At 40.0% G+C, this 24,408-nt stretch overlaps 1 protein-coding gene across 1 annotated transcript; it reads right to left on the bottom strand.

The window, feature by feature from the left end:
• Nucleotides 1-333: 333 nt before the first annotated feature.
• On the bottom strand, nt 334-19,557 carry WDR1 (WD repeat domain 1). The gene is made up of 15 exons (XM_009099464.4): nt 19,405-19,557; nt 19,010-19,131; nt 15,061-15,151; nt 12,150-12,297; nt 10,576-10,756; nt 8,703-8,780; nt 7,943-8,023; nt 7,591-7,824; nt 6,690-6,777; nt 5,699-5,855; nt 4,973-5,060; nt 3,865-3,975; nt 3,243-3,416; nt 2,003-2,147; nt 334-1,719 (listed from the first exon to the last, which is right to left on the bottom strand). The coding sequence occupies exons 1-15, from the start codon at nt 19,418-19,420 to the stop codon at nt 1,610-1,612; spliced, it is 1,824 nt and encodes a 607-aa protein (XP_009097712.1). The 5' UTR covers nt 19,421-19,557; the 3' UTR covers nt 334-1,609.
• Between the last annotated feature and the right edge of the window lie 4,851 nt (nt 19,558-24,408).

Raw genomic sequence — 24,408 nt, 5'->3', positions numbered from 1 at the left:
GTTCATTTGGACCTTAAACCAAACATCAAACACATCCTTTTCCAAAACTTCTCTCGTCCTTGCATTGTTAGTAAGAATAACATGCAAAACTGCTAATAGAGAGACACAGCAAACACAAAGAAACTATGGTGCAAAATATCCCACTTCTTACAAGAAAGAAAAAAAATCTATGTCAACTGTTCCACTATAGATGTTGGCTTGCAGGCTAGGAGACATTCTGATCATCACTCCTAAAAAGAAATCAACATTTTTTTTCCTTTTGAAAAGATGTTTCACCAACATTTCATTTTTGTAAGGCAATTTTTTTCAGCAATTGAGCAATAGGCCACAGTATGAGAAGCAGCAAAAGCATTTTATTTGCTGTTTAATTAGTGTCATTAGAAATATGATTGGTAAAAAAAACACACGAGTCCACACAGAAAGGAAAGCTTAATAAAATCCAAAGACAACTGGAAAGGTGGTGGTGGTGGTAGAGACTTAGCAGTGAAAATTTTTTAAGTCTTCCAAGGTTCTAGACAGCAACAACTCTTTTTGGCCATCAGAGATGGTAACAAATCTTCCTACTACTTTGCATCAGAGTGTCCTCCTCCACCCTTGTTGGACTGCTAGCTTCAAATCACTTAAACCTATTGTGGAGTGTGAGAAGGGAACTAAACACAACATCAGGATCTCTTCGCATGAGGTAATGCTTTCATGCAACTGTTCTGCACATGCAAAGGCATAAAACTTACTGAGCAAACACCATCTTCTCAAAAATCACTTTAAGTCATAACAACACTTCACTTTGTTTAATTCCTGTATTTTCCAAAAGGTGGTAGAAGTACTGCATTTTTTAAAACAATAACATGCTTCTCCTTCAAACAGAAAATATCTTTAATCTTTAAAACAGAATGATTTCTTTTCTCTGACACTGAAATGACGAGACTTAATTCATGGAAGTAACAATTGTGTTTCTGAAGCAACAAGTTGCCACAATGATTATTTGTAAACATTATACCCACAACAGTAAGTACATTAAAATCCCACACTTCCACCTTAAAATAAACCACAAAGATTTGACATGAAATACATAAAAAGTTTATTATGTATGTACCCCATCTTCTTATCTGGAGGAGAAAATCTGAGGCAACAGTTTGGTGCAGTATAGAGAAGCAAAGCAATATACAGTAGCTGCACACAGCTTGATTGGTTTCAGACCACAACTAAATACTCTTACTATGACTGTTAGTACAGAAATGTTCTGTAATTAGAAAAAATGAGAAGTATTACTCTCATGCTGTACAGTCTTATGTTTCTTGGTTAGAAAAGAACAACTGATTGAGTTTGAATCTTTCGCGCCTGAACCTTGCACACCAACTTGTTTGGCTGTTGCCTCTGGAATGTTCAGCACAAAGGTTAAGCTCCAGACATAATTTAAGTGCTTTTCATGTGCAAACTGTTATTCGCTAAAGCTTTCAAAGTACATTTAATTACAGATATGAACACCCTGTAAAGATATGAGGATATGACAGCAGACCCAGAGGCCAATACAGATTTTTTAAAAGAAATGCTATGTTCCACTGCAGTAGTTCTAGTCCCTGATTAGGTCCTTCCAAAGAGGGGGCTTATTTCAATTGTAGGAGATAGACCACTCTTTAACAGAAGCATCATGGGATGTTGTTACCAGAGTATGTTCATCCAGCCACGCCAAGCCGCTTACATGATGTAGTCTGTGAGCATCTGTATCACAGTGCAAAGTAACAGGAAAGAGTTAGGAAGGCTGGGTTGACAAGGTAACTTCAGCATATTCCAAATATGACTTTTAGCTGGATTAAATATTAGTGCTGGATTTTAAAAGTGACTGCGAAAATAACAGAAGAACTTTAGCAATTGCGGCTGGATAGAGACTAACAAAGGTTACTTTGAGAACATTCAAAGCCTGCTTACCATTAATCTACAAAACAGTGTTGCATCTCACAAACTACTAACAACTTTCAAAAGTAGTATGTTGAAGAAAACATACCTGGTATCTTGACTCTGGTCTCTGGATCACTCACAGTCCAAACATACACCATCATGTCCATGCCTCCAGAAGCAAAGTGTTCATTGTCTGGTGACCATGCAATGCAAACAACTTTTGCATGGTGTCCATAAAAGACATTATGCTCCTATTTGAAAATTAGGGAGACAAGGGTTATTCCAATAGTTACAGCTGCTTCAGGAAATCACTAGCTTTCAATGTGCAGCATCAGAACAAGCTACTGCTAGACTCCAGACAATGTACATCTCAGATGCAGATGGATGCACTAAGTAAACTAAGTGGTGGCTTCATTTTATGTGATTTATTTAAATACTTAGTAGGCCAATAAAATACAAACCCCCTTTGTTAAAAAAAACTACTAAGACATTTTTTCTGTGAAAGCTTGATATGTTAAGGGCATATGCAATTTAGAGGCTTCTAAAATAATCCCACAGATGTTTCACAAGGCAAAATTATTTCAATCTTTACTTGGAAAATGAAATGTTTTTTGTGGAAAGCCATCCTGTGTTTTTACTTCAGTGTTATTTTAGTCAAAGTTTAAGGAGTTTGCAGGCTGATATGCACTGCTTGGGCTGAAAAGTGGAAATTAACCATTTTTCGGTTTTGAGTTAAAAGACAGTAGATTGGCAGGTAAAGCAAGATTCCCTGTCCTAGCATGAGCCTTTCATAGCTTAATCCTTACCAGAGAACCGTGTGCCAGAGCTAGCAGAATTTCATTGACAAGTCTGCTTTATTTGTGTAATTGAATTTTATTGTATTGCAAGATTCTTCTCAAACTGAGCCTATATTCTTGTCCATTTTACAAAAATACACACAAATTCTCTAACAGACATGGCATGTATTTATTTATTTCCTTTAAAAATCCCAAACGAACCAACTAGTGGTTTGGCAGATCCAAAGGAACTTTTTGTATTTAACTATGGCTAGCCTGTGGAAACCCAGCTCCTTCCCTATTTTAATTATGTATTTGTTATTAGTTGGATTTCAGTGCTTTCCCAGCAGCCAACCTATGCTGCACATTTCCTCAACTATTCTTACCATCTGGAGGGTTCACATAGGCTGCTGTAAATACCAGTACTAGCCCAAAATTGCAGGTAAACAGACAGTCACAGAAACATCAAATTTGCATCAATGATTTACAATTAAGCAGCTACAACAGACTTAAATCATGGGGTGTCAATCTGTTTTTAAACAAAGACAACTCTGTTACAACAGTTCTTACCGCGTAGCCATCAGCAACACTAAAGACAGTGACAACTTTGTTTGCATCACAGACTGCAAGAAAGGCACCATCGTGAGAATATGCCAGGTCAGTAACAGGACCTTTAGCTTCCAAAGTTTTATCATCACTTTTCAAAGAGGTTCCTTGGATTGAATACAAACGGACATTCCCATCCTGCAAATTAATAGCAAAGAAGGAGAAAAGGTAGAATCATTTTACAATAGAAAGACGAGTTCCTGAAACTTTGTGTTAATTCTGTCTGGCAGTGCTTATGTTAAGACAAGGTTAGATAACCTGTCATTTATGCTGGTTACAATCCATCAAGTGTGGAAAAACCCCCATTTTCTATACTTTGCCAACTTCAAGAACACACCGATAAAAACAATTTGGCAATTTCAAAACAGCAAATACAGGGAAAAAAGATTCAATTCAAAAAGAAGTGAAATAGACTTTAGGTCACAATTGTGGCAGAAAGCCCAGGAACACCAAATGCACACACTTCAACAATCCTGATGTTGTTACAAATTGTCTCCTACCATTTCTCAACACAACACACCTACTATTATTAAATACATCTGTTCCAGTGTTCAAAGTATTTCAGTTTTAGGAAGTGCAACCTTACCGCTCCTCCCACTGCTGCTGTACTTCCTGTGGGGTGAATGGCTACAGCTTCTGGCTCATAGCCAAGGTCATCAATTGCAAAACATTTTTTCTTATCTTTCATCAATACAATCTGTAAGCAGAAAACCAGAAACTAAGACTCTTTTTCAAAGTACCTAATATAAAACTATTACTTCAGTCATAAATACAAATTCCCTCTAGTTACTCAGATGTTTATTGTATTCTCATCTTAAGGGAACAGTTTCATTCTTAAATAAAAAAAATTGAAGAAATGCCTACATGTGGTGACTAACTAATCTGTTGTACTGCAGTACCCGTGTGTTCGAAATTTCGTAGTGTAGGGCATTCTCCACTGCCTTCAGCTCTGCTTCACTTGGTTTGAACATGAAATAAACATGGACAAACCAGTATTTTTAGCAATGCTTATTCCCTTCCTCGTTCTTGGTTAAAAGGAGGGAGGAAGGACCAAATTAGTAGCAAGTTAATGCTGCAGTCTAAAACCTTAAATGCTATTTCCTATCCAGTTCTATGCTATGGTTATAACTCACACGAAAACAGGTTTGGACAACACTATCAAATGTTATAAACACAAAACCAGCACCCATGCAGAAAGCATAAATCATTAGAAGTTAATGTTTTGATACAAGAGAATGTCAGTGCAATGTCTCAGTCTTCTGTGATCTGCATACTAGTGGCACGTGAGCTAGAGCTGCTTATGCTGTACAACAACACTAGCTAATTGGATTAATTGCAAAAAAAAAAGAAAAAAAGCAGGATAAATACATCCTTTTGCCAAAACTGTGTCACTGAACAGATCTGGTATGAGCATGATTCTGAGGTTTAACCTTCCAGCACAAAGCTGTATTGATAATAAATACAGAAGCATCCACACAAGGGACTTTCTGAAATTTAAATTTGAAATTTTTGAAATTGGTACAGGATGCAAAAAGACAAGAGTTATCAAGTATCCTGCTAAATTATGTTCCCTATAGGTCTTACTAGGAAATTCCGCAGACGTGCAAGGTAATAACCACACCAAATAGTTAAGTGTTACCACAGATGGCATTATTAACACAGCAATAGTTGATAATCCACACGGTAATACTTACTTGTCCAATGCATAAAACTACAGTATAACCACCAGGACCCACAGCTAAACATTTTGGCTGAACATCCATTTTCACAGCATCCTGGCCACTGGACGAGGATGTGCCAAGGTGAAGAAGCAGAAAGGACAAAGCAGGAAGAAATTATTCCATGTCTACCATTATTTTAAATTGCCCATTCAAATAATCACCCACTAATCGTCAAGAACATGCAAAACTTAATCTTCTCATCTACTAAATGGCAAAGCTTCCTATTTTTCTGTGTTTAAAGCTTTATTATCTTGATCAGGTAGTACACCTTTAATTTTCAAGTCAATGTTACTATACTACAGTTTAATTTTTAAACTAATTAAATTATTTTAACAGAATTCTCTAAATTCTGGTTTCCGTGAAGAAACAGTGTCCCACTTCTCCTAACCACATTTATCTCCACTACCCCTGAGTATTTATGAATGACAAAGCAAATACCTCTCCAAAGCCCCTAACTAAGTCACCCAATACAAGACAGTCTCCAATTAACCCATGAAAGGGATAAAACAAACTGAAAAGCCTGGGATGCATTTCTCATTGTCAGAAAAAAGCACAAGGTTGGTATAGCAATCATTTCCACAGTTTCCATGGTAACATAGAACATAAATAAACTCCAGCATTTATATTTACCATATAAGATCAACAGCACTCTTGCTGTAAAACAGTGGTAGTGCAATAAAAGGCCACATTTTAACTAACCTGTAATCTCTCTTGCTAAGGTTGGTGTAGCGCACAGTGTCATCCATACTGCAGGTGACCAGCTGGTCCATTTCATCCACTGCCATTCTAGAAACCTGGTTTGTGTGGCCTTTCCCAGAAAAGCCATCATTCTCTCCAGTTTCAGAATCCCAATAATGTGCATAATTGAATTAAGGAACATTTGAAGATAGTGGTGCATTCAGATTCCACACCATAAAACGTTACACAATTGAGAGAACAGCTAACAAGGTTAGAAGAGACTTCTTGAGATTTAGTTCAGCCTGCTGTTCCAATTGGTGTCAGCTACAAAAGGCTGCAGGGCTCTGTAAGGTTGTGAGTACCTCTAGGGATGGAGACTCTATAAGCTCCATGGGCAACCTTATAATATTTATTAAGTGAAACTCTGATGTTCTGTAGTGAGGTAAATGATCTACCACAAACAGCAGCAAATACTGCAGTAATTAGCATTAGGTTTGAGACAAAAAAATACTTTTTAAAGAATTTTAGATAGAAGCCCTTTCCCTCATTTTACATGGTAACATCATGTGAACTACTCACACTATCAGTGGTCTGGAAAGAAATAGGACCTATATTTGTACAAGTTTATGCCAAAATGACACCATTTTAAAGGCAGGAAAAATGACTGTAGCTGTAACTATAAGCTTCAGAATGCTCAAAATATATCTTTCTGCATATTTTGTCATAAGTGGAAAATATGTATTGCTGTTTCTTGATATTACAATAGGATAACTTACACATTTACTTGCTTCTCCAACTGAAAATTAAGAGTTGGCTTATATTTAGCAGGAAAATGTGAAGGCAGCTATTAAAACAGGTATTAGGGGAAAGCAAAATAAACTTTAGACAAAATATTCACTTGTGTCCAATAAATTTTGTCTTTGGCAAAGTTTTTTTTTTTTTCACCTCTCCTAATGAGCTCTCATATCAGACTGTAAGACTAGAACAAGTACCACTATCATTTAAAGGATATTAATATGACCATCATTACTTCCAGAGTAAATATAGGACTTTCCACCATTTTTGTGCACCGTAAGACACTGAATTGATTTACTATGACCCTGTGAATGGGACATAAATAATTAGTGATGAGCAATTTTTAACACATACATATTTGAGAAGAATGATAGGTTATTCAGAAAATAACATGCTATTCACAAGCATTAACAGTCACCCAGTATAAAACCCACTATTTTACAGCCATTTAACTATCATAGCACTGCTATTGCTATGTCCTTGATGAGACACAATAAGCACCATGGATGTCCTTATTAGCCTGATGAACCAAAATACTTTCATAGCCTTTTCATCACTGCTTTTCAGGCACTTTATGATTCAGGGAAGAGGACTAAATATGGTCATGTACCCACACCAACTTCCAGAATTATAGCAGTGATGGTAAAAATCTGGGACATTGTTTCTAGTTCATGTAAAAATGTAAGTTCCCATGAGAGAGTGTCTAGTGTTAGTGAACTCTTTAAATCCTAAAATAAAGTTCAATTGCACGGTAACCCTAATCACCTTGTCCACAATACACTAGTTCTGGAAGAATGAGACATCTGTGATAGAAAACTATCTATGCTGTATTTCTTTTCTCATCTCAAGCATGCTTAAAGCTGCAACAAAAGATAAGTCAATAACATTAATTAAAATGAAATAATCAGTCTAGGTATTTGCACAAAGCACAGTCTCACCCATGTAAGGAATAACTTCTTGATTCAAGAAACAGTCACATACAGCTCATTTGGCAATGCTAATTTTAAAAAGCTATTTTTCAATAGCTGCTTTACAATAGCTTACAATTCCATCTTTACAACTTCAATCACTGAGTCATTTATTGCAGAAACTCATGCAGTAACAGAACTTTAACCTACCTTTATGACACGTAAAGGCTTATTTGGATTGTTCTTGTCCAAATAATTGATATAGCCAGACAGGGAGATAGTCAGTAAATGGTCTTTCTGCCACAAGCAACCCAGCTGCTGATCCAACACGTTTGATCCCATGTTAAAAGTATTTACAATGGAATTAGCACCAACATCCCAGATTTTAGCAGTTTTATCTCCGGAAGCAGAAAGCAACTGACTACTGTCAGGGCTCCAACTAATCTGTAAAAACAAATGTCACCACAAGTAAGTAAATGCATTTCTTAATCCAAGACTTTGCAGTTCATTAACTGGGTAATGAAACACTACAGATCATCTGCACAAATCAAGTGATACTTACAGCATAAATACCTCCATCATGTGCTTTGCCTCCACCAAGAGCACACACTTTCTCTCCAGTCTTCCCATCATAGACAAAAATCTTAAAGGAGCACAAAGACATACAACTTAAAGGGAAAAGCAGTAATAGAAAAAACCCCAAGATACTATCTGATATTTTGATACACTAGAGTCCTTCTTAAAGAGAGGCACAAGCTATGCTGCACTAAATAATTAAGAATAAATAATTTAGATGAAAATTGTAAATAATTACAACAAGTCTGCTGTACTTTGGATGCAGACATTTGAAATTCTGGAAAATGTTACAGTTTTGACTACTACTGTGATGACAGCTGCTTAGCACTGCTGTCATGGGAGTCAACCCTCTGAGAAGGACAAGCTACCTATGGTAAAAGAGTTATTGTCACCCTGCCCTTATCAGTAGGGAGTACACATGGAGCTGGGTTGCTATCCATGAATTCACGATTTCAGCCAGATCTCTCAGGATCAGAACATATATATTCCAAAAGTCCAACATGTTCCTGCCAAAATAACTTGTAAGAGGACGGTAGGGAGATGGAATGGGGAAAAACCCAAGTAAGAATAGTCTGGTTATTACCACTTATCACTTATTACAGATTTACAGAAGGATAGTTAAAAGTTTAAACTTGTGGCATAAAAAAGAAGCAACATGGATTTTACAATACTAATCCTACTCCCAAAATACACAAGAAAATCTTCTCATGTTAAGGTCAGTATTAAAAGAGTCCCTTGTGTTTTACCTGCCCATCTGCACTAGCTGTAGCAAATCTGTTCCCATCAGGAGAAAACCTCACGCAGTTCACAAACCGTGTATGGTCCTGTAGGAAAAACGAAAGAATCAGCAAACAAAAAAGAAGAGATCATTTTACACAGAAGACAATCTAGTAACAATGAAGTTCTCTTACAGTTGAACCATAAATCAGCTGTAGAGAATTGCTATGAGGCAAGTTTAGCCTTTATCTGAAGAGAATCATGGGGCCAAGAACATCCAGGAAAGATACTGTGACATCATTACTGATGTAGTTAAAACAACTCAGCGCATACCAGAAGAATGATTACCCAGTTTCAGGGATCAGTAGTAAAAAAGTCAGATGCAGCCTACAAACATGAGATTTTTTTCCCAGTGGTGACTGACTTCTTCTGCAACATTCCTCAGATTTCAAGTCTCGCTTCATTGCACAGTGATTTTATACACACAAGAGAATTTTATCTTTCTTATTGAAAAAAAAAAAAAAGCAAGCAGAGGCATGAGGAATAAGTTACTATTTTACTAAAATTCCATTCCTGGGAGACTGCATTAGTGGTAGTTCTGTGAAGTAATGAGGCAAGACTGATGTATGCTCCCCAAATAGACTATTTACAAGTAGGAGACTATTCAAACCATGCAAACTAAAAAACACATGTTAAATAGGGAAGCACCACAATGAGGCCAAAGCTCCCATACAGAGTGATTTGGAAGACTATTTTTAGTAATATGGAAGGCAGGTTCTAACCTACTTTCACCAACTATACCTTTTTTCGCCCCGATGATACTGCAGGCTCTAATTTAAACCATATAACTCCCCATACCAGAATCCCATATATCAACCAAAATATCACTTTAAAAGGAAGACTGCATTACATACCAGCCTAAGCAGCACTGGTGAGCAATTTGGACTTCAGAGTTCTAAAAGAACCAGCTTAGCAAAATGCAAGTATCAGCTAAAGTTCAGAAATATATTAGGCAACTACATCATTTCATTGGATCGTAGAGCTCAAAACAATTCCTTTTCTAGAATTGGAATGGAATCCTTACTAAAGTCAGCATATGAAGACTACTCAAGGCTCATGTGTAAGAAAATAAAAGGCCTACTACACTGTTGTTAAAACTAAAATACAAACTAAACATTTTGAATATATTACTGCAATAGCATCCAGTATCTTTACAGTAGTTTTTTTGAGGCAAGATATCTCCTGCCATCAAAACAGCTGCAGAAGCTTGTGGCTTTTTATTTTCTTTGGCCTTAAGCAACAATGAATACCTTCACTGTGGTAGTTCTAGCCTCTGTTTCAGGTAAGGGATTGTTACAAGTAGAATAAGAAACAAAGTTAAAAGGAACATGGAACCAGAAAACTGACCATACAAGTTACATATCCATTCATGATGGATAACAGAAATCAAGTTATGGTTTCAAACATCTAAGTGGCCCTGGGATTTCAGGTTTGAGCACCCTTTATTAGACTGGAAAATTAAAATCACCACATTTCTTGAATCATGTGCCTTGGAAACCTTCAAGAAATTCTATATACATCTGCACTGGGAAAGAGAGCTCTGAAAGCATCAACAGAGCCAACAAAACAGCCTACTTCATCCCTTCCATAGCTTAGTGACAATGAAAAAGAATATTGGAAAAACTGTTTCAGGTTCTCTTTTCAACCAACCATTTATTTTGGTTTTCTTGGCCTGAGACAAACATTTAGTTATACATGGTTTTGGGAAAGCCACTTGACACCAGCGGTGCTTCAAAGGGGGGAACTGAGAACTTCTGTTATAACAGCTAGTTGTGATAAGAACTGCAAGCTTGGTGGAAACTGCACAGTTTACAACAGAGCCACATCTAAACTTCAACTCACGCTTAGTGTAAACTTGAACTTGAATGGAGGTCCCTCAAAGAAGGCAGCGCAGTTGTCATCACTGCCAGTTGCCAGCCGATATGGTCTCGTTTGTTTCATGTCCACGCTGTTGATCACCTTATTGTGCCCAGTAATCTCACCAACAGAAGAGCCACTATCCCACAGGAACACTGCTCCAAATCTAGCAAGAAAAGCACACAATATAACTACAATTCATAAAAGTTACACGTAGATTAACTCTTTGAACATCTGCAAACTGCAGATTTGAGTGCACTCAAAGAAAAGAAATTAGGTCACCTCATTAATCTCATGCAAGCGCATCATAGTTCCCTGAAGGCTATTTGAGATCTTGCTGGTTAGATTCTAATCTTCAACTGGAGACATTTGCTGAAGGGGACAATCAGGTTTTGCATATAAAGCTTCTAAAATTCAGAGATTCAATGTATATTCCTCACTAAGACTGTTGGTTTTTAAAAGAAAGCAGTAAATTACTCCATCTGCCTAGCCACAACACAGACTGCAGAAAGCTGGGGTAACAATGACATTGGATCACAGTTATCTGACTATATAGCCTAGATTGGGTACCATCACTTTAAAAACTCTTCTTCCTTAAACCTTTAAGTAATAATATTTGTAAAAGCTTTTTTGACAGTTCTTGCTCTAAATCACTTAAAAAAAAAGTATAATCAATACCGAGGCACTAAACTGCCAGAGCATTGCTATTTGAAAGGCCTTCTTTAGAATCCCTTCAACAATATTCTAGACTGAAAGTGCATTCACCTGACAGGAAGCTGGCCATGTTTTTAAGAAGGAGAGCAAACTCACATTGTATCTACCCATGGGAGATGAGGCAGAGGGAGCAACGGAGGACAAAGAGTCTCTTTCAAGGACACAGTACATGACAGGGATTACAGAATGGTGCAGGGGACTAGAGAACAGCACCATATGATATTTTTCAGCCCTTTAGACATAAGATTACCTGGTCTGGACTCTACTTTAAAAGTTTTTAACAGTTTTTGAACATTACATGGAGGACACAAACCTAAATCGGCATCTCATTTAGTCAGGTAAAGGACAACTGCTTGCCGTCCTTTCACTAAACTACCACAATAAAACCTAAAAATACAGACATGTTACCAAAGGAGAAAATTCAGATATACCTTTTTTTAACTCTTATTCTATCAATTGAATAACACCATGAGTCCAATAAGTGAAGGAAGAGGGAAAAACAAATAAATCCCTTCCCATTCCTACTCTATCAGAATTTGGCAAAAAAAATCCACCAAACAGCTATCCTTGAAAGTAATACCCACCTACCTCTAAGAAACAAGTCCCATACAATTTTTAAACTAATCAATTGTAACAGAATTGTATTTTCCAACTAATTTAAAGCTGTCGAACACTACGTAGAAAATATTGCTGCAGAACAGCACAACTTGAAGTCAAGACAGAGAAAACGCAACTACTTCATTCCATTGAAGAATTAGAAGCTTTCTCCAAGGATGTAAGGATGCAAAGGTTTACAGTAAATGCATGTATGTAGGTATAAACACAAACGTGGAAGAATTACTCACTTTTCCCTTCCTTCTCCAACCACAGCAATTCTCTTGCTGTCTTCAGTCCATGCAAGGTCCTTTATTTTTCCTGCAAATGGCTGATACTCATACTTCAGTAGGTGTTCCTTCTGTGTAGTATCCCAGATTCTTAGCTTTCCAGAGACATCTGCCATAATAAACAGAATATAACTATTGTTCCAGCATGACTCAGTCACATGACTCATCAATCTGCCAGAGTACAGATTTTCAGCTACACTGAAGACTTGTACTAGGGACCTACTACCTTACCCTATTACTACTACAAATCTCTTTATTTAGGAATCCTGAAGACTATATCCATTTCAATAAATTAGGTTTTTAACCAGATACTAAGATTCAAGCCATGCAGCACCAAATACAACAGACTGAGAAAGCATTTGCAGACACATGAAAAAACTGCACAATAAGAGAGTAGGAACTTTAATGTTATCAGCTGGTATGTGATAAGTATCTGCTACACAAAGAACAAGCAAGCCTGGCCCCCCTGCCCAGCAGCTACCAGACAACTCACTGACCCTCCACTGGGAAGTAAGCCACCCTACACCTACAAGAAGGGAGCAGTACAGTGGACAGTAGCTGATGCACTACAATTTGTATCTTCAAAGGAGACCTGTTTTGCACACAAACACCAGGCGTATGTAATGTACAAAGATTTCTGCCCAGAGAACTCAATTCATGCACATCAGTGTACTTTTTCTATACAGAAGCATGTACACACTTAATGGCGTGGATGCCTGCACTATCTGGAATACTAGACAGGAATGCAACAGAATATTCAAGAACAGTAATGTTAAAAGCAGCAGACATGGCACAAGCAGTTAACAATTCAAGACTTGAGATAATGAAAGCTCCCTGGGTCACTGTTTCCACTGAGTATTGTAAAACCCAAGAGCTATTCAGAACAATTACTGTGGTGCAGGATTGTCAGGATTGTAACCGGAGGAATTGTTCTATACACAGACAAATTTACACATCTCTAATGAAACCCACATAGCAAAGTCTGTGTGTATTGTACCCTTCAAAAAAGCCACTGTTTTAGAATAAACCACGTGCTAAAAAACGCATCTTTCACCTCAGCAGAATGCTTAAATTCTGTTCACCATTTAGTGGTGCATCTTTACAATTCAATTTGAACATACAGCCACCCTGCATCTTTTGGACCTGGTCACAGACTGATCTTCACTTCTGCTAAAAGGACAGAGTCAGAACTTTATAGAGAGAATTTGTTATTGAAGCAAAATTTTAACGTGGACTTCACAATCTAATTGTTTTCTCCATCTATTAACAGATAAGACACAGAAGTTCAACTTTGCAGTACATCCCATTATTACATCTGCTATGACTGCAATAAGAGAAATTACCATAAAAGCCAAAACCATAATGCCAAAAGGTCTGTCTCATGAAGCATTAATGCAGGCTGCATGGCTAATGCAGATTTATAGACAGAGAAATTAATCTTACATGTTATACTTAGAAACAGCTTAAACAGCCTGGTCATCTATCTTCAGACCCCATGCTCAGCAGTATCACAAAACTATTTATAAATGACACACAGAACAGACTTTTTAAAGGAAATACTGCAACCTAAACGCTTTCACCTGGGTATGACAAAAATCAACCAAATACTTCCCTAGCACAGTGTCTATTACTGTTCTTGTACAAAGGACTGGAAATCTAAAAGACTACAAGAAAAAATTAGATATTCTGAGTATTGAGTGCTGCACAAACCTAGAGCACCAATTTTGTAGAATACAGAATGCAAACTGGATTTTAAGAGGGTATTCAATTTGACACATGGTCCACACACAAGACTGAGCCAAGAAAATGCTGGCTGTGGTCCCTTTCAGACAAGAATGTGAGAAAAAGGGAAAAAAAAAAAAAGCTCTGCTATCAGTGTTCTTAAAGGTTCCCCAGTACTCCAAAAATACTTATTCTAATACAGCTTTCTGATATTTTCTTTCTGATACAAAGAAGGACAGGACATTTTACACTTAAAAAATACAGTTCCCTTGAAATTGCTGAAAGTGAAACTCCCATTCTAAGACCTTTGCAGGAATCTGTGCTTTGTTTTTAAGGGGCTCATATTCAGAATGTTTTATTTTCAGATATATTACTTTAAAAATAGATCTATTTGGGCACATTACTTGCTTCTGATGCACTTCTATTTGACTATGGCACCTATATTTTAGCTGCAAGTCTCTGAAAGAAATACAAGTTCCAGTATTGTATTTATCAATACTCTTCACTGTACACCACTCCTCCTGAAAAAAATCAATTATTTGATGGAAGCTTCTCTTAAAAAAGGTTTGTAGTCAAAAACTCCTATAATACAAAAAAATTCACGTTACACATCCTCAGACTATTGATTCATACGCATTACACGAAAACTGAGACTCTGCCTCTTTCCCTGCTAACTTGCCAAGGAAAGCTTTTTTAGATCATGCTAAAAAGTAGAAGTCATAAATGTTGCCAAGTTTGGTCAGGAAGAAGGAAAAAAATGAGTACACACTGTTTTAGTTTCCCTCTCCTGCCTAGAAAGTATCAAAGTTTATTAATATCCCAAACAATAATCCTGTATTTCAGAAATAACTTTTCACTCTGTTGCATTTACACAAGTCTTCATCACACTAAGTATTTAGGGCTCATTTCCAGGTTCTTTATTGAAATACTACATTTTAAAAAGACCAAGAATGCCACTAAGCTCACTGTCTGAGAAAGAGGTTAGAGGAACAAGGACAGAAATCATTCCTCCTCCAAAGACGTGCATGTGAGTCCCCCGAAGCACATCCCCTTGTCTGCATATTCCACACACACACAAAGTGTTACTGTGGTTTTGCCAGTAACTTCAACAGCTCTGTCCACACACATCTCATGCACATGGATACTTTACCTCCAGATGCTATGTAGAATCCACTAGGAGCATACTTGGCAACTACAACCTGGTGGGCATGCTCAGTGTAGATGTCAGCAATTGCAGGATTCTATTTTAAAGGGGAAAAAAAAGTTACAAAGTTGTACTTCCTCATTTTCAAAGGAATAAAATCAGAAATTCAACAATAAAATTCAAAATTTCTCTCTGCATTCCTTTCTCTCAAATCCTGACTTGCAGCTTAAATTGAGCAACTGTCTAAAAGTGAGAAGTGCAGTACACATTGCAGAACACTGCTGGTACCATGAGGCAACACACTACTTTCTAACAACTGACAAAAAAGGATTTCCTCTTAAGGAAGCCTGAAGTGCTGGGACCCTTTCTTCTCCCATACCTGCTGAACAGTAGAAAAACACTCTCCAAAATAACAGGCCAAGCATCAGGCTCTCTTTTTTTAGAGCTAGCCCAGGGATAAAGCAGTTACTCAAGTAGAATACTAAATATGAGCTGTGCTTTGCAACACATCTAAAATTCTATTGTAGTCAAGCGTGAAACTTAAGCCTGAAGTCAACCATAACACATGGCTGTTAATCAATGTAACCATGTATCCAAAATCACTCAATAACCAATGAGATGTGCTAGGCTTGCTCTTTCTTGATAATTGCAATCTGCTTAAAAGCCAAAAGACTTGGTATCAAGACTTGTACAGGAATTCTGAAAGAAATTCACCGCCACTCCCTTATTTTATTTCTTTAGTCTAAATTATGTTTTCAGACATAATATTCAGATATTCAGACATAATATTTCAGATATTTCAGGTTGGACAATAAAGGAACTCTGTGTCTCAGCAAATCAGTAGTGTTATACAATAGAGGCACCACAAACCAAAAAAAGAATGGCATCAAGGCAAAAAACTGCTTTCAAATTAGTTGTATAAAAAAAGTCATTCTGCACCCCTCTCAATTACAGCGTATATATGCTACAATAGTAATACACTACCCTTTAGAACAGGCTTGCTCCAGCTGCAGAAACTTGACTCATATGATCAAAACAAAAATCCATTTTAACTGCTATAATTAATACAGATTTATTCAACTGAACCAGAAAACCACCTGATGTTATGGTATGACTCAGCCATCCAATCAGGAAAAACTAAAACACCCGCTCTGTGTTAGAAAGCAGTCTCCAGCTCACAAGAGTTCTTGCTGTTGCAGTACTGTTACATCTCAGGAGACAGAATACAGCTTGCTCATGCAAAAAGGAACTCTTTTTCATTCCTGCTTTTATGCATTGCTTGAGTGCATTGTAGCTCTCCTTAAGTCACAACCATCTGCACTTAGACCGTGCACATCCCCTTCATTTTGTGTCCAACTGGATTTCATCTAAGCAAGACAAGATAATGTTTTCCCTATTCTATATCTGTATCACCTATGCTCAGGGAGCTGAAATCCCACTGCACGTTGGTATTAATGGCATGGTGCTATTTTACAGCAAAAATCTCCAAGAGCCCAGGAAACCAAGCTGAGAGACTAACTTAAAGGGTGACATGAAAGATAAAAAAAGATAAGATATGGTAGATAGATTCCAGAAACCAAGCAGTAAGTTAGGGCTGTCAAATTGTACATTATTCATTCAATAGTATTACTTCTGCTTGTAAAGTTGGTTTTCTAACTTGCATGTTTTTTGTATCAGGCCCAACCCTCAAAAAGCCACTTCTAAAAAGATACTCAAGGAGAAAATTATAGAGGAGCTGAGACAAATGTAGTACCTAGATTAAACCAGCAGCAAGCTTATGTGGCTTGTGTCAAACACTGAAACCAGAGCCACATATGAGCAGTTTCAGTTCCAAGCTTTAAAGTAGTGTTAGACTCATGAAGATTAAATATTAATGAAGTATGAAACCTTAAAAAATATCACTACTCTCTCACAGAGCTTTTCCAGCACTGCTCCAGAACTACTTATTGGTAAAGGAAGTCTCTAGATCATGCTCAGAGATCAAGCATTAACCCTGAATGCTATATTCATCTGATTAGCTAATGCTGGATAGCTTTAGACTTAAGGAGAAAGGTGATCACTGCATTTTGATGACTCTTTTTTTCTTTTTTAATTAGAGCACAACCATTTCATTGGAGAACTGCTCATGGAGGTACTACACACAGACCACCCCCCCAGCATTTCACTTCGTTGTTGCAAACTATTAGAGGCTTCTATATGGTGTAAAGGAGGCACAGCTCTTAAAGAGTGGACACACTTGCAAGTCAGGTTACAAACTGCAACATTCTCCAGCACAAAAGAAATAGAACGGGGGGGGGGGGGTGGTCAGTTTTTTTGTTACTGCTACAATATATTCTGTAGTCACCCGTCAATTATTAACAGTAGCAAACTTCCCTCGTCAGTTCGGTAAATCTGCATATCAGCATGAACTGCACCATAAAAGCCAAGGATTCGTGACTTCCATTCTCACCTTCCCTTGAGAGTTTAAACAGTTGGAATTTGAATTCCCACAATCCCACCTTGCCTGTTCTCAGGTCACCGTGTCCCCTACACCCCCCAGCTCACGCTGGGGCTCACATTTGGACTAGGCTAATCCTCAGTGAGCTGTTCAGGTAAAGCAAATTGCTTTCTTCCGATTTAACCTCCAAAACAGGGTCAGAAGAGCATTAATGACAGTACAAGGGAGAAGGTCAGCATTCACAACTTGGTCAGAAACTGTAATGTAAGCAGTGGCTCTTCCCTCTTCTCTCATCACACTGTGTGCCATTACAGGGTTTAACTGGGGCTTCTGGTTTCAGAAACTCGAACTTTTCTTCTTGATACTGAGAGCAAAACACTATTACAAAGACATTATACCGACACACTGAAACCAGAGTACGAGCTTACTTTTGGTTTTAAGTGGATGAATTTAAAACTGATGGCAATCAAGAAATCTGCAAGGAATTAAGTTATTAGTAGCACTTATCTATTATGGCATGACAACGAAGAAATGTCTGAATTTAGAGGGGATGATGAGATAAAACAGGGAAGCAGCTCAGTTTACAAAGGTGATTTACAGGAGCAGCCATAAACAAATCCATTGTTGTGGAGACCTAAAAATTCCAGAGGTATGTCCTGCCCCTCCCCCTGCAGCAGGCCAAACCTGCAAAAGGAAAGTAAGCCTAGGGGAGAATTTGATTTCTAAAGAACAAGTGACTGCTTTGAAAAAAATTTATTTTTTAAAAACCAGTAGCAAGACAGTGGCCTAAACATGCAGCATTTCCTCCATGCTTTTCAAAGGGATGCCATCTTTGAAAAGAAATCATTCAAACGACTCTCTTAACATTTCTCTAGTTAGCACCAGAGGGAAAAAAAAAAAAAAACAACAAACCCAAACCTCCACACTACTGAAAACATTAACTGGGGCATTCTAATATTTAATCGATGAGCAAAATTCCCTGTGAGCAGTGCTGAGAACTTGCACCCAGCTTGTCATGGAGTCCAGCAATTCATAATTGTTTTGATTCCTAGAGTTGGGGCTGGGTGGGGGGAAAGAAGCTGAAGAAAAACATGTTTAAAGATACAGGTTTGCAAGTATTTACATGCTTCTCTGACAGGATAAGGGCCCCAAACGGTAAAGAGGGAAGAGTTCATTTATTAGGCAAACACAGCACTCAACTTCATAATAGTGATACCTAAGAAGATAAACAGGGCCAACCAGAATATACCAGTCTCTCATCCCTTAAATCCTGTGCGAAGAGGGAAAGAATTTCACATTTAGCAGAGATTTTCTACATGTTTTTACAGTCGCTGCCTGTGGTTTTATGCCTGAGTCATGCACTCTACTTATTCCCCTACTGCTGATCACGGATCTGTGACCTCGATTGAAATCGCCAAGACTGAATGAAGCACAGGCTGTTAAAGGAGGGGCAGGGAGACAAAATGAAACTTAGCGAAAGCGTCACACTAGAAAACAAAATAAATCAAGATACATTACATCAATGTTTCTGATGACGACACATTTTCCATTGGTATAAAGAAAATTGTTGCCCTTAGGATCACCTCCAATAATTTTGGAAACGCCTCGTTCAACCTGTGGAAGGCTGGCGAACACTTTTTCTACGGAAAAATAAAAGCAGAAAGGGGATAAAAAAAAAAAAAAAAAAATTTAAAAATCAAAATAAAAGGAAAGAGCTTAATCCCTTCCCGCTACCGGCACACGCCCAGCCCTGCCGGCAGCCGCCGTCACTTGTTGCTGTCAGCGGGCTGCGAGGCACCGCCGGTTCCGCGCCATCCCGCGGGGCCGCACCAGGCTCCGCAGCCCGCGGGGCTCCCCGTCCCGGCCCCGTGCCCGCCCGGCACCTCGCCGCCCCGGCGCCCCCGCCAGCTTACTGATCTCGTACGGCATCTTCGCCCACTTGTCGCGGCGAAGGGCAGGGAAGGGCGGCGGGCGCGGCCGGGCCGGGCTCTGTGGCTCCGCTGCCGCCGCTCAGCCCCGCTCGGCCCCGCGGCGCGAACCAGGAAGCGCCCGCGCCGCGCGCCGCTCTCCGCTGCCTTTGACCATATATAGTCAACTCTGCTCGCGCCGCGCCGCTCCCCGCCAGCCCGCGCCGCGCGCCCTCCCCCGGAAATGCCGTGGGCTCGGCCGGGCCCGGCGGGGCCGCGCTGGGGCGGCCTCGGAGGCGGCCCCGCCCCGCGGGAAGCTGCGCGCAGGGCGGGCCGGGCCGGGCCGGGGCCGGGGCCGGAGCCGGGCGCCACTCGGCGGCTCTGACCGGCTCGGCCGCGCCGCGCGTGCGCAGGGCCCACTCGCGGCCGCGGCACTCCCGGGCAGTGCGAGCGCGTGCGCGGCGGCGGGGCCGCTGAGGGCGGGGCTGGTCGCGCCGGCACCGCCCTGTCCCGGGAACGCCCGGCGGGCAGGGGCATATCCACGGGCATCACGGGAACACCGGCGGGCACGGCGGGCAGGGGGCATATCCACGGGCATCACGGGAACGCCCGGCGGGCAGGGGCATATCCACGGGCATCACGGGAACACCGGCGGGCAGGGGAATATCCACGGGCATCACGGGAACACCGGCGGGCAGGGGGAATATCCGCGGGGATCACGGGAACACCGGCGGGCAGGGGGAATATCCGCGGGGATCACGGGAACACCGGCGGGCAGGGGAATATCCACGGGCATCACGGGAACACCGGCGGGCAGGGGGAATATCCGCGGGGATCACGGGAACACCGGCGGGCAGGGGGAATATCCGCGGGGATCACGGGAACACCGGCGGGCAGGGGGAATATCCGCGGGGATCACGGGAACACCGGCGGGCAGGGGGAATATCCGCGGGGATCACGGGAACACCGGCGGGCAGGGGAATATTCGCGGGGAGCCAGGGGCAGGCTCGGGGGCTCCGCGGTCTCCGGAGGAACAGTCCGGGTCGAGCCCCTCTGCCTCCGCTGTCGGCCCTTTCCCGGCGCCGCTCTTCGCCGTGCGGCAGCCCCCGCTGGCTCCCGCCTTGTCCCTGAAGGCGGCTCTGCGCGGGCACTGGCGCGGCGGTCGCTGTTGGGATACCGGGAATGTGCCTTGAGCTAGCGCGACGGCACAGCTTTGGTGGGGAACCATCGTCCTTCTCAGCGGGGACTGAGTCGCCGTACTCACCTGCGGGAGAGGCTATGCTCTTCCCGAGTTCCTCCTCTTACAGAGCTCTTGGGAAGGCAGTTCCTGTCCGCAGTCAGTATTTCCTTTAGGATCAGTCTTATCTTCATCCCTTATATATTTACGATTATAATAGCCTATAGCTTTATGCCATTCAACTCCAGATGGTGCTGAGGTGCTTCACAAACTGCGAATTTATCACCCGAGTTGTCCCCTGAGATCAAGTTGGATGACTGTTTAAATTAAGCTGAACCACATACAGCCATTCATCTTTCCTATATAACTTTGGATAAATGGAATTCTTCTATCCCTCCAGTATTAATAGAGTTTTTTCCTACAGAACAGGAAAAAAAGTATCAGGATAGCTGGGTATGACAGGACTGCTTTGCCCAGCATGTGAATACAGAATATAAAAAAGCAAAGCTTTAGGTGTGCTCTTGGCCCACTGACCTGTAAAACAGGCATGGGGGAGCCCTGTGAGGTTCTCCTTTGGGGGCTGGGAGAACAGGTTGGGGAAGAGAAAAGCTTTGGGTTCTCAAATGCAGGAAGAATCAGTATTGCAGTGCAGGGGTGTAAAGCCTTTCATGCAGAGAGGGGTAAGCATTTCAGGGTGAAAGGATTCTGAAATTTCTTAAGAACCTGTCCTGAGTCTGCTTATGCAGCCATTCTGCTCAAGGAACCCTGAAGGCTGCACTTAACTACACTGGGATTGTTGCAAGAGATATCTGTATTTTTCCCTTCTGTGCTAAATGTATTTGGATTTTCCCTTATTCGGTGTTCAAAGACCTGTATTTTCCTTGAATAATTACCATATGCCAAATAAAAATCAAGTCATCCATATGAAACCAGCTTTTGTTTTTCTTCACCTCCTTGGATCTTTTAGAAATACAGGAATCTTTATGTATTTATTATGTCAATATTTCATGCTAGACAAAGCAGTCTACATTGGCCATAAGTTTTTTGGGGTTTCTTTGTACCCCAAAGCTGTATTATCTCTTCTTACATGCCCAGAATCATGTTTACATTTTTGCAACTACATTAGTTCATTGAAGATACTTTTCCTCCTTGTAAGGGCTGCCTTTGTAGTTTCTAAAAGCACAGACCTCTGCTCACATCCTAAGATTTTTAATAAAGACTTGATATTTACTTGAAATTATGTAGCTGATGCATTATAAATATCATATTCACTAGGTTCTCATAAATAGCCAAATAATGGCTGTAGCTTGGAAGTAGCAAGTGTGCTTGTAGAAAGTCCTGTAAAAAATCCAAAGTCAGTTTCAGAAGCTTTTTTCCCCTTCTTTATAGGTGGCTCAAACATTTAAGAGATGAGAAATCCAAATCTGAATCTTCTCCATAAAACTGGTGCTACCCTTGAAGTGTCCGTTTTTCAGACCATAGAAGAGAATTAAATCAATGAATTGTTACTTTTCCCTTTGTAAATATTTGATTTAGTTTTTAATTACTTGCTTAGCAAGTCTTAGCAGTGTTTTTTTTTTCTTGTTTCCACGGTTGTCCTTGTACTTTAGGTCTTGGGGTTTATTTGAACAGAGATCTTCAGAAAGCTCAAGTAGCAAGTGCTCGCCCTCTTGGAGAACCAGCCAGCTCATAGTTGGCTGCAGATTTATTAGTTATAGTTGAAGAAGTTACTGCCCCCAGATGTCCTACAGCTCTTGTCTTGAATGACTGAGTTGGGATATCTCTGCAATGCCACTTGGCTTTGATGTACCTGAAGAGATGAAAAAATCTGCTATCCTTGGCCTGGCACTGGGCATGCATGAAGACATTGATCAGTTATTTGGAAAACCTGATTTCTCTGCATCTTTTTCAAGAGTGCTTCATCTTCATAGCTGTAATTACATAGTGATGTCCTGGACATCACACAGAGGTTGCTTCAGAGAATGCTGAAATGTGATTGTTTATTCTTGTTATTTACCTAGGGGATGGCAGATACATACATGGCTTGTGAAACACGTAGGGATGGATTTCTATTCCGAAGGCTCCGTTCTCCAGGCCTGTAGGTATTGACCATTAGGCAGTGATATCAAAGATGTTCACATATTGAGAGTTGAATACTAATGTTATTCCTAAGGCTCTGGGCCAGAAAGATGCAAATTTCTGTGAGGGAGGTGTGGGTACTTACAGCTGCATTTCAGAGCAGCAGCTAAGAAAGTGATGAAAAATCAAAGTTTATGCTGTTGCACTGCTCCACACATGCAATTTCTAAAATTCTTAGCAACTTTTCATGGATTTTTAGTTTTTACCCTTTGCTGACTAAGACGTGACTTGAATACTGAAGAAAACACGCCCCTTAAATTTGCAACTCAGCAGTTAGCCTGAGGCACGTGTTAACAGCTCCTTAGAAAGTATTTCACAGTCTTTTGGTATTTCCACATCACTTAGCATAGCATTGCATTTATATTCAAGTTTTGTCTGATGCTGAGTAGCCATCATCTTTTCTAAAAGGAATTTAAGTAAAATACGTCTTTATGCTGAGGTGGTTTTTTTTTTTTTTTTTCTCCAAGGCTGCAGCTTTTATTTTTCATTCTCCCTGTTTTGAAGTCTACATGGTGAAATCTGCCCCAGATAGTCAAACAGAAATAGTACAAGGAGTTTGAAATTAGAATTAATCTTACACACCCATAGATGCTGCTATTATGGCATTTTGTAATGCACCAATTGTGAATATGTAGGTTATTTAGGAATTAAATGCATTTAATAAAATATTTATTACTACTTATTACAAATACCAAGAATATAAATACTGTTTTAAAACCTAACACTGAATTTTAATTTTAACCAGATTTGTGTGGAGTCAGTGTTGGAATGCTGATCATCAATTCAATGATAAAAGACAAACTGTGATGAATATTTTCTGACCCTGGTATACTGAAATACACTGAAGGCTAAAAAATACAATAGCTTGAATTCCTAGCTTCATAAAAATACTATGACAACATGATAATTCAATATACAGAAATGCAAACATACTAAGATTTGGTACGAAATTCTGTTTCCACTGACATTTGTAGGATCAGAATTTGTTCCAGATGGTGAAGATCAAATTCTCTCCAGTTTAAAATAATGTCATTCTGGGCTGCTGCAATCCTACACTCGTTTCCGCAGGCTACCCCTTATTCCATGGTCCCTTGCCCAGATACTGGCATTCCTGTGTTCCCATTCCTAGATCTGAGACTTGAACCAGGCCAAACCAAATGGAACAGTTGCCAGGTTAGTTTTTAATTAAATGAGTATTGCTCTGTTTCACAGGACTGTTAAATGAGTGCAAGAATATTGCAAAATCAGCAATACAGTTTTAGATTAGCTTCAGCTGTTGCAGAGCTAAACCTTGATTATTTCTCATTTTTACAGGTTCTTAGCTTTGTCAGAGAGACAAGGGGAAATCTGAGGAAAAGCTTGGATGTAAGACAACTGGAGTAGTAACCACACGTGCCCTTCACATGCCCCAGCAATAAGGAATGGTTGCAGAAGCCCTCTCTCTGACCTCTGTGTTTTGGAAAGAACTTTGGGAGCCCTAAAAAGCCAATACCAAAAAAGGCTGTTGACACTTTAGGCTGATGAGCATCTCTGGACCTTTAATTTCTGTGCTATTCTCCAAGATGTATGATGTTATTCTCAGATGGGCTGAAACACTGCATCTAACAGATGTCAAAATATTCTTAGTCCCTCTTCTCCAGAAGCTACATCCCTTTTTATGTTTGAATCAATTCATCTTTAGCTGGAGCTAGTAA

This window comes from Serinus canaria, chromosome 4 (assembly GCF_022539315.1).
Source record: "Serinus canaria isolate serCan28SL12 chromosome 4, serCan2020, whole genome shotgun sequence".
In the NCBI taxonomy this organism is placed as follows: Eukaryota; Metazoa; Chordata; class Aves; order Passeriformes; family Fringillidae; genus Serinus; species Serinus canaria.
Note: the sequence above shows the minus strand (reverse complement) of the source record. Positions and strands in the feature narration are given on the sequence as shown.

Bases quoted from the DNA above. Each gene is read 5' to 3' on its own strand.
- WDR1 (XM_009099464.4), bottom strand. The intron at 10,757-12,149 runs GTGAGTAATTCT...TTTTCTTGCTAG, and splicing joins GTTGGAGAAGGAAGGGAAAA to ATTTGGAGCAGTGTTCCTGT. The intron at 5,856-6,689 runs ATATCCTTTAAA...TCAATTATGCAC, and splicing joins AAGTAATGATGGTCATATTA to ATTATTGGGATTCTGAAACT.